The sequence below is a fragment of the Ananas comosus genome, linkage group 22 (assembly GCF_001540865.1).
Source record: "Ananas comosus cultivar F153 linkage group 22, ASM154086v1, whole genome shotgun sequence".
Taxonomy (NCBI): Eukaryota; Viridiplantae; Streptophyta; class Magnoliopsida; order Poales; family Bromeliaceae; genus Ananas; species Ananas comosus.
Genome location: NC_033642.1, coordinates 3,422,214 through 3,435,548, shown reverse-complemented (window position 1 = coordinate 3,435,548; position 13,335 = coordinate 3,422,214). Strand labels below are relative to the sequence as shown.

Here is a 13,335-nt window from a genome sequence, read left to right as displayed (position 1 = left end):
ATATTTATTTTTGTTTTCGTTCCCACTCAAGCGACCTGAGTGCGACTTCCAGGGTTGCAACCTGGAATTTCACCTCGACCTTGCGGCATCCCGGCAGGTCGCCGTAACCCGCCATGGCGTCTCGTGAGCCCTCCTCCCCCGTCGCACTACCTTCTTTTATAGGGTTTCCTAATTCACCACCTCCTCCTCTACAGTGCTCATGGAGCAGCAGGAGAAGCTGCGGCGCGTCGTCGACGACGGGCGGTTCCGAGCCCAAGGCCTCCTCTCCGATCTCCACGCCTCACCTTCCTCCTCCTCCTCCGCGGCCGACCCTGTCCGCGTCCACGTAGAGCCCGTGGAGCGCTCCGATCTCCCCGCCCTCCTCGGCTCGGACAACGTCGCCGTCTCCAAGTTCCTGACCGTCCTCTCCCACGACTGCCTCCAGATTTCTCGCCTCTCCCAATTCGTAACAACCCCTAATCTCCCCTTCCAAATACTAAAATCAGCACCGTATGTCCGTATTGGATAACGTTGGAGCGTATAAGAATTAGCATTTGGGGCTGGTGATTCGTATTAGGCTTGTTGTCAATGAAATTAGAAAGTTTGTTAAATTTAACAGTGATATTGTTACATTTAACTGATCTGAACACTTTCTTGTGAGATGAATTGCCAATTTCAATAACTGTTATGACTGATAGCTTGAGGAGCCATAAATTTTAACGAAATCTCCGAGTCAATTCACGAGAAAATCTTGAATCAAAAGAATCAAAAGTCGGCAGCGTGCCAATTGAAAAAAAAAAAAAATAGTTGAGAGGTGTCCGTGCATTTTAATTGCATGAGAATTTAATTGATGTGGAAGGATCTGGTGGGATTCTCATAATATTGTAAGGAAGAAATTTAAAATTTTAAAAATAATGGCAGAAAACTTGAAATAATACAGAGATAATGGGTTAATGTTCCTCAAAGTCTTAAAAGTCCTTGATTAGTTGCGTCTTTTAACATTCGGACTACCTTCAATTAAGCCAATCAGAAGAAAATAAATAGCCCTCACAAAGAAGAAAGTGTCATCTCATTAATCCTTAATGCTTATATTCCTCACGAAGATACAAGAACGAGAACACAAAAGAAAAATTGCATCAATCCCCTCTTTCCACTTCTCTATTCTTCTAAAAGCAAGCTTGCTCGATATACTAGTCATTGGAAGATCTCTTGTGAATTATAGGCCACCAATCAAAACATGGCTATTGGATGTCCAAAGAAATCATCTAGTGATAGCGGGATGCCAAAGTGAAAACCCAAAAATAAATGTCAGGTTTGGGAGTCCGAAGAAAGCTCCTAACAATTCAATGATTGGGCGTTGGAAGAAAGCACGCGATGATCTAGAACCATGCTACTTAGATTACTTATTGACACCCGAATGTCCGAAGAAATCATTTGGAAAGCCGGCAACAAATTGCCATAGCATGGATCCAATTTAAAATCGGTATTCGAATGTTCAAAGAGATCATCTGATAACCGGTGGCGAATCGATGGGACTTTAAGTCAATCACGATCTACCAACATTTTCGAAGAATTTGGGGTCCAAAGAAACAAAGAGCTAGAAGCCCTCACCCCTTTTTTCTTCTTTGAGAATGTTGATGCAGTAGTGTAGCGACAATAAATGTAGCTACAGTAGCAAGCAGTAGAGGAGGCAGCAGCAGCAACCAGCAGCAGAGAAGAAGCAACAAAAGCAGCAACTGTAGCACTAGCGACCACAACAGCAACTAGTAAAAGCAGTGGTATTGACGACAGCCGCAACAGTAGTTAGTAGAGGGAAAAAGAACAACAACACCAGCAACAACCAGCATTGGTTGCAATAGTGGACAATAGTGACTGTAACAACAGTGACAGCAGCAACTAGAAGCAATGGTAGCAACGACAACAATAAAAATCGCAACCGAAAAACAAAGCATGGGTTGTAGCAGCTGTATCATCTAGCGGTAGCAGATCTCTTTAACCGGTGAATTCGGATAAAGTTGAAAGGTTTGAAGAAACAAAGGGCCATTGGCCGTTAGCTTCGCACCTTCCGAGGACGTCAACTAGATGGTCCACGACAATGGCAAAGTAGCGACTGCGATCGCGGTGAGAGTTGTGAAGGAATGGTTGCTGGAAAGGTAAAGCGACATTTGAGGATCACTGGTAGGGAAGAGCATCGGCGAATCTTGTTTATCTAGACCTTTGAATGAAGTAGAAGGGTTCGAAGAAGCGGAAGGCCACTGGGTTTCCTTCCTCCCTTTGAAAGTGCCGATGTGAGGCTCACCGACTAGATGGCGTGCTCGAGGAAAGCAGCAACAATGAGCGTGGAGGAATCGATGATGACTGGCCGTACGCGGATGGATTGGCAGTGGCATGTGATCAATAGACACAAAAGATCGACGATGGTGTGTGCTTGGGCAGAATGGGGCATCGAGATGGCGAAGACGATCTGATGATGACGATGTGGAGAGGGGGAGGAAAAGATTCCCCCTGTTGCTACCGCGAGAGAGAGAGAGAGAGAGAGAGAGAGAGAGAGATCGAAGGAGAGGGAGATCAAGTGCAAGTCTGTACCTTCCTCCTTTTTCTTTCTCCTTTCATTCCATCCTTTTTCTTTTGTTTTTTTCCTTTTGTTTTTTTTTTTTTCTCTCATCTATCCCTTTTAAATAGATGAGATTATTTAACATATGGATAAAACAAATCATGATAAGTTAATCTTTGGACTATGTTCTTATCATTTCATTTAAAAGATCAGGACAAATTCATTTTCCTCTCCCTTTCTCTCTCTCTCTCTCTCTCTCTCTCTCTCTCTCTCTCTCTCTTTTTNGTCTACTTTTCATATTATAGTCTTACTTAAATAATAAGAAAGCTAGTATGACTATATTTTACTAACTTAAAAAGCGATAATTGCAGGCTATAATAGCAAATGAATTTTCCCATCCTTATCTTTTGGAATTTTATCTCTTTCTTATCCTATTTATTACCTGCGGATAAGATTTAATTAAGCCAATTTAAAATGCACCCAACCAAATGTGATTTGATCGGTGCAAACTTAAAATGCACCCACCAAATACAACAAAATCCAGTCATCTAGTGTCAAATTCTGTGAAAATTCATTTGCTATTATAGCCTGCAATTATCGCTTTTTAAGTTAGTAAAATATAGTCATACTAGCTTTCTTATTATTTAAGTAAGACTATAATATGAAAAGTAGACATATTAAAATTATCATCTCTTTCCAAACAATGAAAGGAATAAATCTGATACATCTCCAATTTACTCCAAAGAGAGATTTTCATTTCTAGTTGAATTGAAGTGAATTCTTATGAACTGTATCGATTGAATGGTATTCTGGTTTGATTCTGCACATAATATAATTTTGATGTTTAGCTCTCTCCTTCAGGCCTCGAGGAATCTTTATCGGCAACTGCTCTTGTTTGGGCACCGCTCAAGCCCACATGAAGTGCTTCTCGAAGGCGAGCCGCAAAAGGCGTTTGGGCAGTCACTCTCTCTGTTCATCGAGCTTTACGAGACCGTCAGTGAGACTACAGTGGTTTTGGGGAATTTGCTGCAGCAGCTCAATGCCATCTACTCGCTTCACGATAATGTTCGGCCTTTAAACTCGTTCAAGAGCTTTAATTTCAGAACAGTCTTTGAATCTTTTGGTGATGGGCTGGCCATATTTCTTGTTTTGGATGAGATCGTGAAGGAGAATAATAACATAAAGAGCTATTTAGCTCTTTACGCAAGGTAATTGCATGTTTGAAATGCTAGCGTAGGCTGATAGCAATGCAACCATAATTCCTTATAACTTGTTTATTTTGTGGAAGTTTTATGCTGCAATTCAAAGCATGTTTCATGAATAATATATTCTGATGCAATATGTATCCATATCCAACCTATATGGTTTTGCATTTTGCTCTACGATATCTATATGTAGGCTCGAAGATTCTGAAAAGATGAAAGAAATTGCACCTACAATTCCCACACAATCTCAATAAACTGAAGGAAACCCTATTAAGAAGTTTCATGGACCGCGAATTTTCATGGAACGCAATGCGCTACTTAGGGTTGTATCTGCAATCTGAATCACTTTAGTAGGTTTTTCTAGGTTGGAAGCGTATTTGATACGCTACTAGATCAGAAAAAGCTGTCAATAAGAGAAACCGTAAAAGTAAATATTTCATGTTCTTTTTCTATTTTTCTGATTGATACGTCATAATAGTGTAGATTCGATCATCTTGAGAACTTCATTAATCAGATTGTAATTCTTATACCACAAGTATAAATAGTTAAATTTGAATAATTAGAAAATAAATAAAAAACAGAGGTGTGTTTTCGAATACTAACAGCCTCATATACAACTAAGTTAACGTATATTATTTTTAGTAAATTCTACTACAGTATAATAGATCAGGAACATGAGTAAAATTGATGCGAGGTGATGTGGATTACTATTAAATTCTTAAATGTTTATAAAATGGTGGAAGAGGATTAGCGAAGCTAGCCAAATCTGCTGGAAAATCTTTGCCAATAATTGAAATGAAAAGCTCGCTATTTGTTTGTTATGTTCAGTGATGGGATATCCATGTTTCCTATTGAATGTAAAATTCTCAGGATGTTTCGGCACCTTAATTGTTATTATATCGCTACTAATTATTGTATCTGGAGTTTTTTCTGGTACACAACAATCATGCTTTATTTTCCTTGTAACTTTGATCTCTACGAGTTAACTTCCACTAGTGAACATTCATGATGTTCATTATTTATGTATTTATTTATTTTAATTTATAATCTCTTTTAGGATGTTGAATAAAGTAAAAACAGAGGCCAACAACTTTGTTATGATAATTGAGGACTTAGACTTGCTTGATCAAGTAGTTGGCAATTTGGAGAAGCTTTTTGAGTTTGGCTTTTTCAAAGTAAGTTTTTGTTGCATCATATTATATTTCGGCTTCTTGTTTTGTTTTGGTTTGTCAATGTATGAAAGTGCAATATATTAGCTAAAAAGAATAATGAATAATGTTTCACAGAGACTGACCCAAATGGAATCACCTTGGCAAGCTTCATTAAACCTTGTCAGATGTAATAAGAAATTCCTTGATGCATGTTGTTCTTGCTTCCACGACAGTTTGTCTGAACTTCTGCTACGTATTGGTAAGTAGTATATGCTTTTTTTCTGAACTAACAGAAAGGCTGACCCATAAAGAATTGAAATATCATTTTAATTATATTGTTTATTTAGATTCTTGGAAGGAGCTCCCTTTTGATCGAAGAAAGATACTGCATAATGTGGCTTTGTTGTTGTTTTCTGTACATGTCTCTGGTATGTCTTACTACAATGCTTATTGTTGACTATTTTTATTTTCTGTTTCTTATTGTTAGCAGTTAGGTAACCTGTTAGCTTTTGTGGATGCTCACAATGCTTCCCATTTATTTCCTTTCACTTAAATTTTGACTGATCAGGTTTGTTGCTTTGCTGTTAGAGCATAGGACTCATCATATGTCTAATTATTCTGTGTCCTATAGTTTTTCCCCCGAGTTTCTTTTTACTCTGATATGGGAAACTGTGTGTTTGGATTTTGAATAGTTAAATGCTGTATCATTGGATTATAGTAAATGACAAAAGTGAAATATTATGTTTTTAGTATGTGATGCACCCTTGTTCTTGGTTGCCAAATAGAATTGATTATATATATACTGTTTTTGGTCAACCTAAAATAGTGAACACCAAATAAAATACATCATATCAGAATTCAGAAGTCTCAGCGGCAAAATTGTGTTATGTAGATGTTCTACTTCCTTTTCTCCAAAAGATTTGAGTTTGCCACTCTTATTTTTGGAGCATGTTGTTTTCTGCAGCAAAGCATTTTCCTCTTAATTTTTTGTTTTATTTTTCTTGCAGTAGCATTTATTTTGAAATAGGTAAATGCTAATTCAGCTTATTGACCTTTTTATTTCTCATATTTCTTTGGTTTGAACTTTCTCTTTTCTTATAGGCAGAGAATATATTTGGTGTCTCTGTTTTCTTGTTAAAAGAAGAGATCAAAACTTCACAAATAGAAGAAAATGCTGATGTTTGATGTAATTTGGTTTCTTGTCTTTCCCTCAGCTGAAGCTCTTGACAAAAAATATGGGAAGTTGATAATGGTTGTGTTTCAGTCAGTCCCTGTAGTTTATGTTGAAGGAGGAAAAAGAATAATACTATTTGATGTATTGAAGAGCCAATGTCCGCAGGCACTATCTTCATGGTCTCCTCTGAGAGAAGCATCTAAGGATCTTGTCCTCATGAAGAGAAATTATCTTAAGAGATTGAGTGAAATGCATTCAAGGTACCCTTTGTGGTTCTCTTTTGCACCTTACTTTATGACAAGATCTATGGCTCTACTTTTAATCTACCACGATACTTTATGACAAGATCTATGGCTCTACTTTTAATCTACTACAACAACTTGGCCTTGGACCAAACTATTTGAATCCGTAAGTGTTGATCTTATTCTTTCATCCAGCTTTGTTGTTGATAAGATTCTAACCAAATGATATCATGTCCCTTGTCACTAATTTGTCCACATCTTCCTACCATGGCACCTTTATTTGAGTAAAACCACTCATTTTGTTCATGTATTCTCAATAGTCTTACACAAATTTTACTTCTATGGGTGCCTAATTTGTGTTGGATAGATGGTTACCCAACATTATGTTTCGGGTCACCTTTTAATTTAGTGATGTAAAATGCACTTCGTGTGTGCTTTATCCATACATCCGTAGATCTTAAATTCTCATGCGTTACTCTTTTCTCTCACTTTTGGTTGTTGAAACAAAATATCTAGCTTGTTTTTGATAGAGGCAAATTTTTCTGTGTATTATGTGTGTGCTCCATTTGTTGTAACTTGTATGATTGCAAGTAATTGCTTGATTTCAATCTTACTATTTATAAAATGGGCATGTGAAGATGCACCAACAAAGAATGATCATCTCTTATATATACCTCTATTATTCTTAGAACTCGACATTGACATATTTCATTTCATATTTTATGTGAAAACCATTTGGAATGCTCAATTCCAGTTTTGTGCTTCCCACAATCTCATTATTGGAAGGAGTAGATCATAAATTTTTTTCTGCACTTCTTTCCCTGATGGTGTATTTGCCTCTTTCTTGTTTGAGTGCATAGGATAGCTTTTATGTGGCAATTGTATAAGTGAGCACGTTGCAAATACCCTTGGTTGAAGCACGTGCCTCAGTGCCTATTTTAATTAAATTTAAATTTAAATCTATATTGTTTTTTTTATTTAAATTCTAATGGTAAATACATACATAAAAAAAATTTTAAGTTCAGGGGTAATTCTAGAAATCATGTATATTACTGTCTAGATTACTACAGTTTTAATGTTAAACCAAACGCAGTAATTTTGTAACCCTAGTACTCCTTGATGAGATAACTGTATGAACCAAAGGCAGGAATCATACAATTCCCAGTAATCTTATAATTATGCATATAATTCCCCTTAATCTTCCATTTATTAGGAATCATATATAACGCGAACCAAACAGCCCCTAAAGGTAACCTGAACCTAGTTTTGAAAGAGAGGGAATTTCAAATTTTTATTTCAACAAGTGATTTATAATTCATGAGTTAAATGAGTACAACCATATAAAACTGCAAACTAGGGCATAAAGTAAACATAAGAGAAAGAAGAAAATAGTTCTTTTAAAAGAAAAGGAAAACGATAACTACAGTGTATATCTTATATGCAATAATTATCCATGCACCATGTTATCACGTTTTGGCCACTTAAAAGATGAAGCAATTTTGGGAAAACCAAAAGGTCCTTTTGGAATTGCTTCTATGTTTATTGGAGAAAAGGGTTTGGGTTAGCCAAATCAACTAAAATTAATTGATTTAAGTCCGAATCAAACACGAACTTATAAAATAAAAAAAAATTGCATTCGAAAATAAAATAGAGGTTTATTTACTGCATCAGGTTTGTAATATTCGGGTAATGCTGTATATTTTATATTGGAATTGCATGTTTGTCACTAACTTATCATGCCACGTGTGGGGAGATTGTTAGGAACTTGTATATTCTTCTTAATGGACCAGTAACGGCTCCTATGAAGTATGGGAATGATAGTTCCTCATAACCCATGGTAATCTAGTATTCTTACTAGTTGGGAATTTACAATGATTCCACTACTTCACCAACACCTTTTACAACTATCCAACTTGAGTTGAATGGTAGTGATTTGAATATTTTTCAATAGAATATATAGAAGATTATTGCAATATTACAAATTGTGAACCAAACGGGCCCTTATTATTGTATAGTAAATTAACTAAAGTACTTGTATTTTTTTTTGTTTCTAAAAATTGAAAAACCTATTGATGGAGTGTTTTATGTAATATTATAACTTGATTTTTGTTGGAGAGATTAATGTTTTGGCAAAAGTCAGTTGTGAACTCTGATACTTGAGACCTCCAGCTAATATATGTCAAGAATGGTATAAAATCAGGATGTGCAATTGAAGTACTATTAGAAATGCAGAACGATAAGGCAGGTGTATAACTAATAGAGCTCCGGTTTTGCTTAGTTCGTCTATTCTTTAGCTGGGTAGGTTTGAAGTTTAGAGTAAAGACTTAACTTGTCGAAAGAGCTCAACTGATTATCCAATTTAGAGATAACATTTGATATAGGCTTACTTATTTTGAATGCTATAGATGGAGTTGATGAGGCCGACAAACTCGTCTACTCTAGCTATTAACTGGGAGAGGATGGAAGAATGACAAAGAGAAGAGCGTGTGGTACTACAATGGATTCAATGATGATGGGAAAGGCAGGTTTATTTGGCTTGTATTGAAGGAGAAGGAGGAGTGGAATAAGGAAACCAAGTTGGTCAATGGAGTTCGAAGAGGCATTGTGTGTTTTACAGGATAGGAGAGGGATGGAGCATGGATCTAGGTGGTCTACTAATTGCATTAGGGAGAGGATGGAGAAAGGATAAATTTACTACATGGAGGCAAATGGAGGACAGTAGGAAAAGGGCCTAGTAAGGTGGTCATCTGAGAGTCGTAATATCTTTAATGATATACCGAGGAAAATTACTTGTTATATGCCAATATCATGCTAACTGCCAACTGAAAACAAGACAGTTTATGCCAAAGCAAATGAGTTTGCCAGATTGGCATTTTCTTTGCCTTGCACATATAGAATGTTGACTTGCCCATTTTCAAGCCAAAAAGCAAGTTCGGAAAATTGGTGTTATTGAATACCACTATTGAGATCACTGAATGTTGTATAATACAAATATGCTGATGTTTGGCGACTGATTGATACAAATATATGAATGACCTAATGTTAGTATGTAATGGAAAAACTGCAAGAGCCAAACTTAACGCCCTAGGTGGCTAGGTTCCATGACCACCATATGTTTGTTGACAGATGATAATTTTTTTTGTAATCTAAACCTTTAGATTTCAAATTTTGATTTTCTCCTTGATACTTCAGAATTTGCCGGCGTTTGATAATTCCTATATAGATCTCTGACGAGAACTGAACTGCAATAAATAGAGAGAATAGTATGTGGTGTTGCTCTTTGTATATTAATTGCTGTTTCCTTTGTAATTATCGATATCGACAAATTGTGCATGATTCTTTGATATAATCGCCTGCATTGCACTTTATTATGTTAAACTTTCACTTCTTAACAAGAGTGTGTATGACGATTTATCATGTTTTTGTATATATTATATTTTGAGTGCCTACTTATTATTTGTCTTTCATATTGGTTGATAAAATTATGATAAGTTTTTTTTTTTTTTGTTTTAGTAATTAGTAGTTAACTACTGTGGATGAAATAGGGAACTCTGTTGCCACCGTGACATACCTGCTGTGTTGATGACATGAAGTATTGTTGTAAACATGTGTAGGGATTGGCAAGCAATCAAAGATGCACTATCTTGTTGGGCAGTCTCTTTTCAATCCATTGTTCATCCTTCGGTAACTACTTTCTATTTAGTTTAACTGTTCTTTCATGATTTGATCATCATAGAACCTTATGTGTTTTCTATGTTTCAGTCTGAGATATTGAGCGAAGAATGGGTTCGACTTCTCATGAAACAGATCATGCAGGTGCCAATCTAAATGTCTTTTCTCCTTAAAATTTGTGCAAGGCAAACTACATATTCTAGATAGTTGATTTATTTATTTATATTTTTTGTAGTACATGATGCTTTAACTCTGTGGTTGGCCAAGATATTAGCCTGAAATGTTCAACCTCAATAGGCTTACTCCTCCAAGTAGGCTAAACAAACATAATAGATGATATTAGAATAGTTGTTGTAATTTTTTTTTATTTGACATGTGTTGAAAAGTTCTCGGGTACTTTCTATCAAATTGAATCTATTGCACCTTTATTTACTATCAACTGTTTTATTGTCACAATGAATCTACTGCGGCTTTCTGATAAATAGCCGTTAGATAGTATTGGTGTTACCGTCCTCGGGTCCTAGTGGCGAATGTTCGGCAACAATCATAATCTTCAGTTTATTAAACAAGTGCCTACTCTCAAGAGTTGAACCCACAATTATCTGGTTGCATTACCAAGGATTTGTCCCCTCATCTATTGCACTTTCAAGCTAATATCAATATGAATAGCTTTTTGGAGTATCTCCTATTTTTGCAAGAAATGTTCTAAGAACCCGTCTGGTTCATGATTTATAATATTCTGGTAATCCTCCATATTTCTATTGAAAATATTCAAGTCATTATCATTCAACTCTATTGGATAGTTGTTAAAGGTGTTAGGTAAGTAGCGGAATCATTGTAGATTCCTAGGTGATAGGAATATTAGATTTCCATGAGTTTGGAGGCATTCTCATTTCCATGCTTGATGGGAATCATTAATAGTCCATTAAATAAAATATACCACATTCCCGAAATTCTACAAACCTTGAATCAAACGGCCCTTAAAGTCACCATGTGGATAGCAGGTGGTCAAGCCATTGCATTATGCACGCTGGTACATACAGGCACATATAGGGTTTAGTAATAAAAAATAATTTTGAGATCATATAAATATTATATAGCCCTAAAAACTTTTGTAATGTCTGTAAAATTAGAGATTATAGATAAATGAATTAGTAAGAAATAAAAGAAACGTTAAGGTTCAGTTTTATCAAAACCCCGTTCACCACTCACTCGCAACTACTGTTTAAGGGACCGAAGCTTCATTATCTAGCCACCACTAATTGGCTTATGCTAGTCCACTACGTGATTAGTTTTAGCTAATGTGCGGCATTTGGATTGTGTAAGCGTGTGTATGTGGTCACGTAAAGAAATGCGGTCTGCATCTGCGCCTCATATGTGGTTGTGGGTTGGTTATACAGTCGACCCGCATAAAGGGGCCGCATATGATGCCATGGTGCAGTTTAGATGCCACACTGCCTATATGGCTGCGTACAGCTGCATAGACAGCCTTTAGAACTAGAGACATTATGTATTTGGTCTCACATTTTGTCCTTTGTTGTAGATAAAAGTATTGCTGCATAAGATTGTCTTTTATGTAATACTTTATGCTATCATTGTTTATCCTCGTCTGTTCTCTAGTGCAGGGAGCGGTCTTGGCAGACAGACTGCATATGCTTGTTCTCTCAATGCTTGACTTACATGCTTTGCTTGAGGTACATTACACAAATTTTACTTGAGCACTTTTTTGGTTCGTTGCTGAACATTTTGGTTTAAATGATTAATTTGTCCATAATGTCTTACTTTCCCTGCTAAGTTTTGATGTAAATTAAAGCAATAGTTTAGGATTTATTAAATTTTAATAAAACGTTACACCTGCACTGCAAATATTATATGGTCCAAGCTTGTTTGTTGTTATGTTTGAGTTACATTCTAGTGCTTAACGAAATAAATTTTCTGCTATATTTGTTAGGTTGTGAATATTCCTGGAACATATAAATATTACGCAATTACTGCTGGATACTTGCATTTCTGGCTACTGAGATACTCGTATTCCTGTTTTGATGCTTTGGAAACTGTCAATTCCAAGAAGCGCAAATACAAAAGAGTTTGATTACAGCGGCAATGTTCTGAAAAGTGAAAGCAGTATGTGGACGGTTAGTGTGCTGTATAACGCCTATGCAGAGGCGGGTGAACATGCCGGTGCCTATGCAATTCACATAAAGTACGATAACATATAAATCTTATATAGAGGGAGTTCAAAAATATTTCATATATAGGAGCAAACAGCACAACAAGAAAGAAGACAAATTCTACTAAATACACATTTTGTAGGATATTGTGACATTGTGAAATCATACCAAACACCGTGTTCCCTTTTACACAGCAAGTGTTTTCAATGTAAAGCATAACTTGTAAAAAAAAAGTAAGAAGATTTGGAAAGGAAATTTAACAAATTAAAATGTATGTCTCTGTAACATAGATATGTTATGATAGATCCACTTCTATGTAATTAAATTGCAAGATATGGAGATGTGGTTTGTGAATTGCTGTAAACTGACCTCATCGGCATATGCGGGCACATATGTGCACTGCATTGTTAGAAAAATAGGTGAGTAGTATGTCAAGAATTCCCTTAAGAATACTAGATGTTCTTTTTCCTGATTTACATTCATGCTTTTGAAATTATGATGTATCTACAATTGTACTTGGTCAGGACATAACCTTCAGAATTGTAGTTGCTCTTTCACAATATTTAGCCTGTCTATGCGGGATGGAAGAATTAATAGAAAAATGTCTTTTCAAAGGTCCATTTTATACTGAGAAAAAAGTAGTATGATGGGACCCATACAAATTATTTTTCGCGACTTCAATATTGTTTATTAGAGATGTCCGTGGACATGTCCGTGGACTGGGTAGGGTACGGATAGTTGATATACTGTACCCTTACCCTAAAAAGAATTGGGTAGAAAAAAAATCCATACCTTGCACATTCAACTTCAGGGTGGATCTGAGTCCAAGTATTTTAAGTTACTAATGTACCTATTGGGTCTATATGAGCGGGTCTGGGTAGTGACTACCTGTATACTACCGGCTTAAGATCGGGTACGTGTCGGGTACATGTTGGGTCTAGATTGGGTACGGTTACTTGTATGCGTATCCATAGCATAAAACACAAATATTTTTTATATGATAAATTCAAAACAAAAATACAAGATTTGCAATAGTTACACTTGTACTAGTTATTCTAAAACATATACAACCATCACCCTTGACACCTACAACAACATAATAGTTAAAAGTTGTATTGACAAGTCCAAACGCTTATAACATAATTGCATAAAATATATACTATTAATCATGTAGCATACACCATAAG

The 13,335-nt window shown here is 36.1% G+C and overlaps 1 protein-coding gene across 5 annotated transcripts in view; it reads left to right on the top strand.

Annotated features, from left to right (window-relative positions):
* LOC109727090 (WASH complex subunit SWIP homolog) overlaps nucleotides 1-13,335 on the top strand; it is a 78,312-nt gene continuing 64,977 nt past the window's right edge. For 3 of the 5 annotated variants that reach the window (XM_020256983.1, XM_020256981.1, XM_020256979.1), the window contains exons 1-10: nucleotides 1-123; nucleotides 195-445; nucleotides 3,395-3,741; nucleotides 4,796-4,913; nucleotides 5,025-5,148; nucleotides 5,237-5,317; nucleotides 6,104-6,323; nucleotides 9,920-9,989; nucleotides 10,068-10,121; nucleotides 11,603-11,671. In XM_020256983.1, coding sequence (XP_020112572.1) covers nucleotides 114-123; nucleotides 195-445; nucleotides 3,395-3,741; nucleotides 4,796-4,913; nucleotides 5,025-5,148; nucleotides 5,237-5,317; nucleotides 6,104-6,323; nucleotides 9,920-9,989; nucleotides 10,068-10,121; nucleotides 11,603-11,671 — 1,344 coding nt within the window. In that variant the 5' untranslated portion in view covers nucleotides 1-113. Of the gene's footprint in view, nucleotides 124-194; nucleotides 446-1,201; nucleotides 2,558-3,394; nucleotides 3,742-4,795; nucleotides 4,914-5,024; nucleotides 5,149-5,236; nucleotides 5,318-6,103; nucleotides 6,324-9,919; nucleotides 9,990-10,067; nucleotides 10,122-11,602; nucleotides 11,672-13,335 lie in introns of those variants that run through there. The other 2 variants (XM_020256980.1, XM_020256982.1) reach the window with 2 other exon arrangements.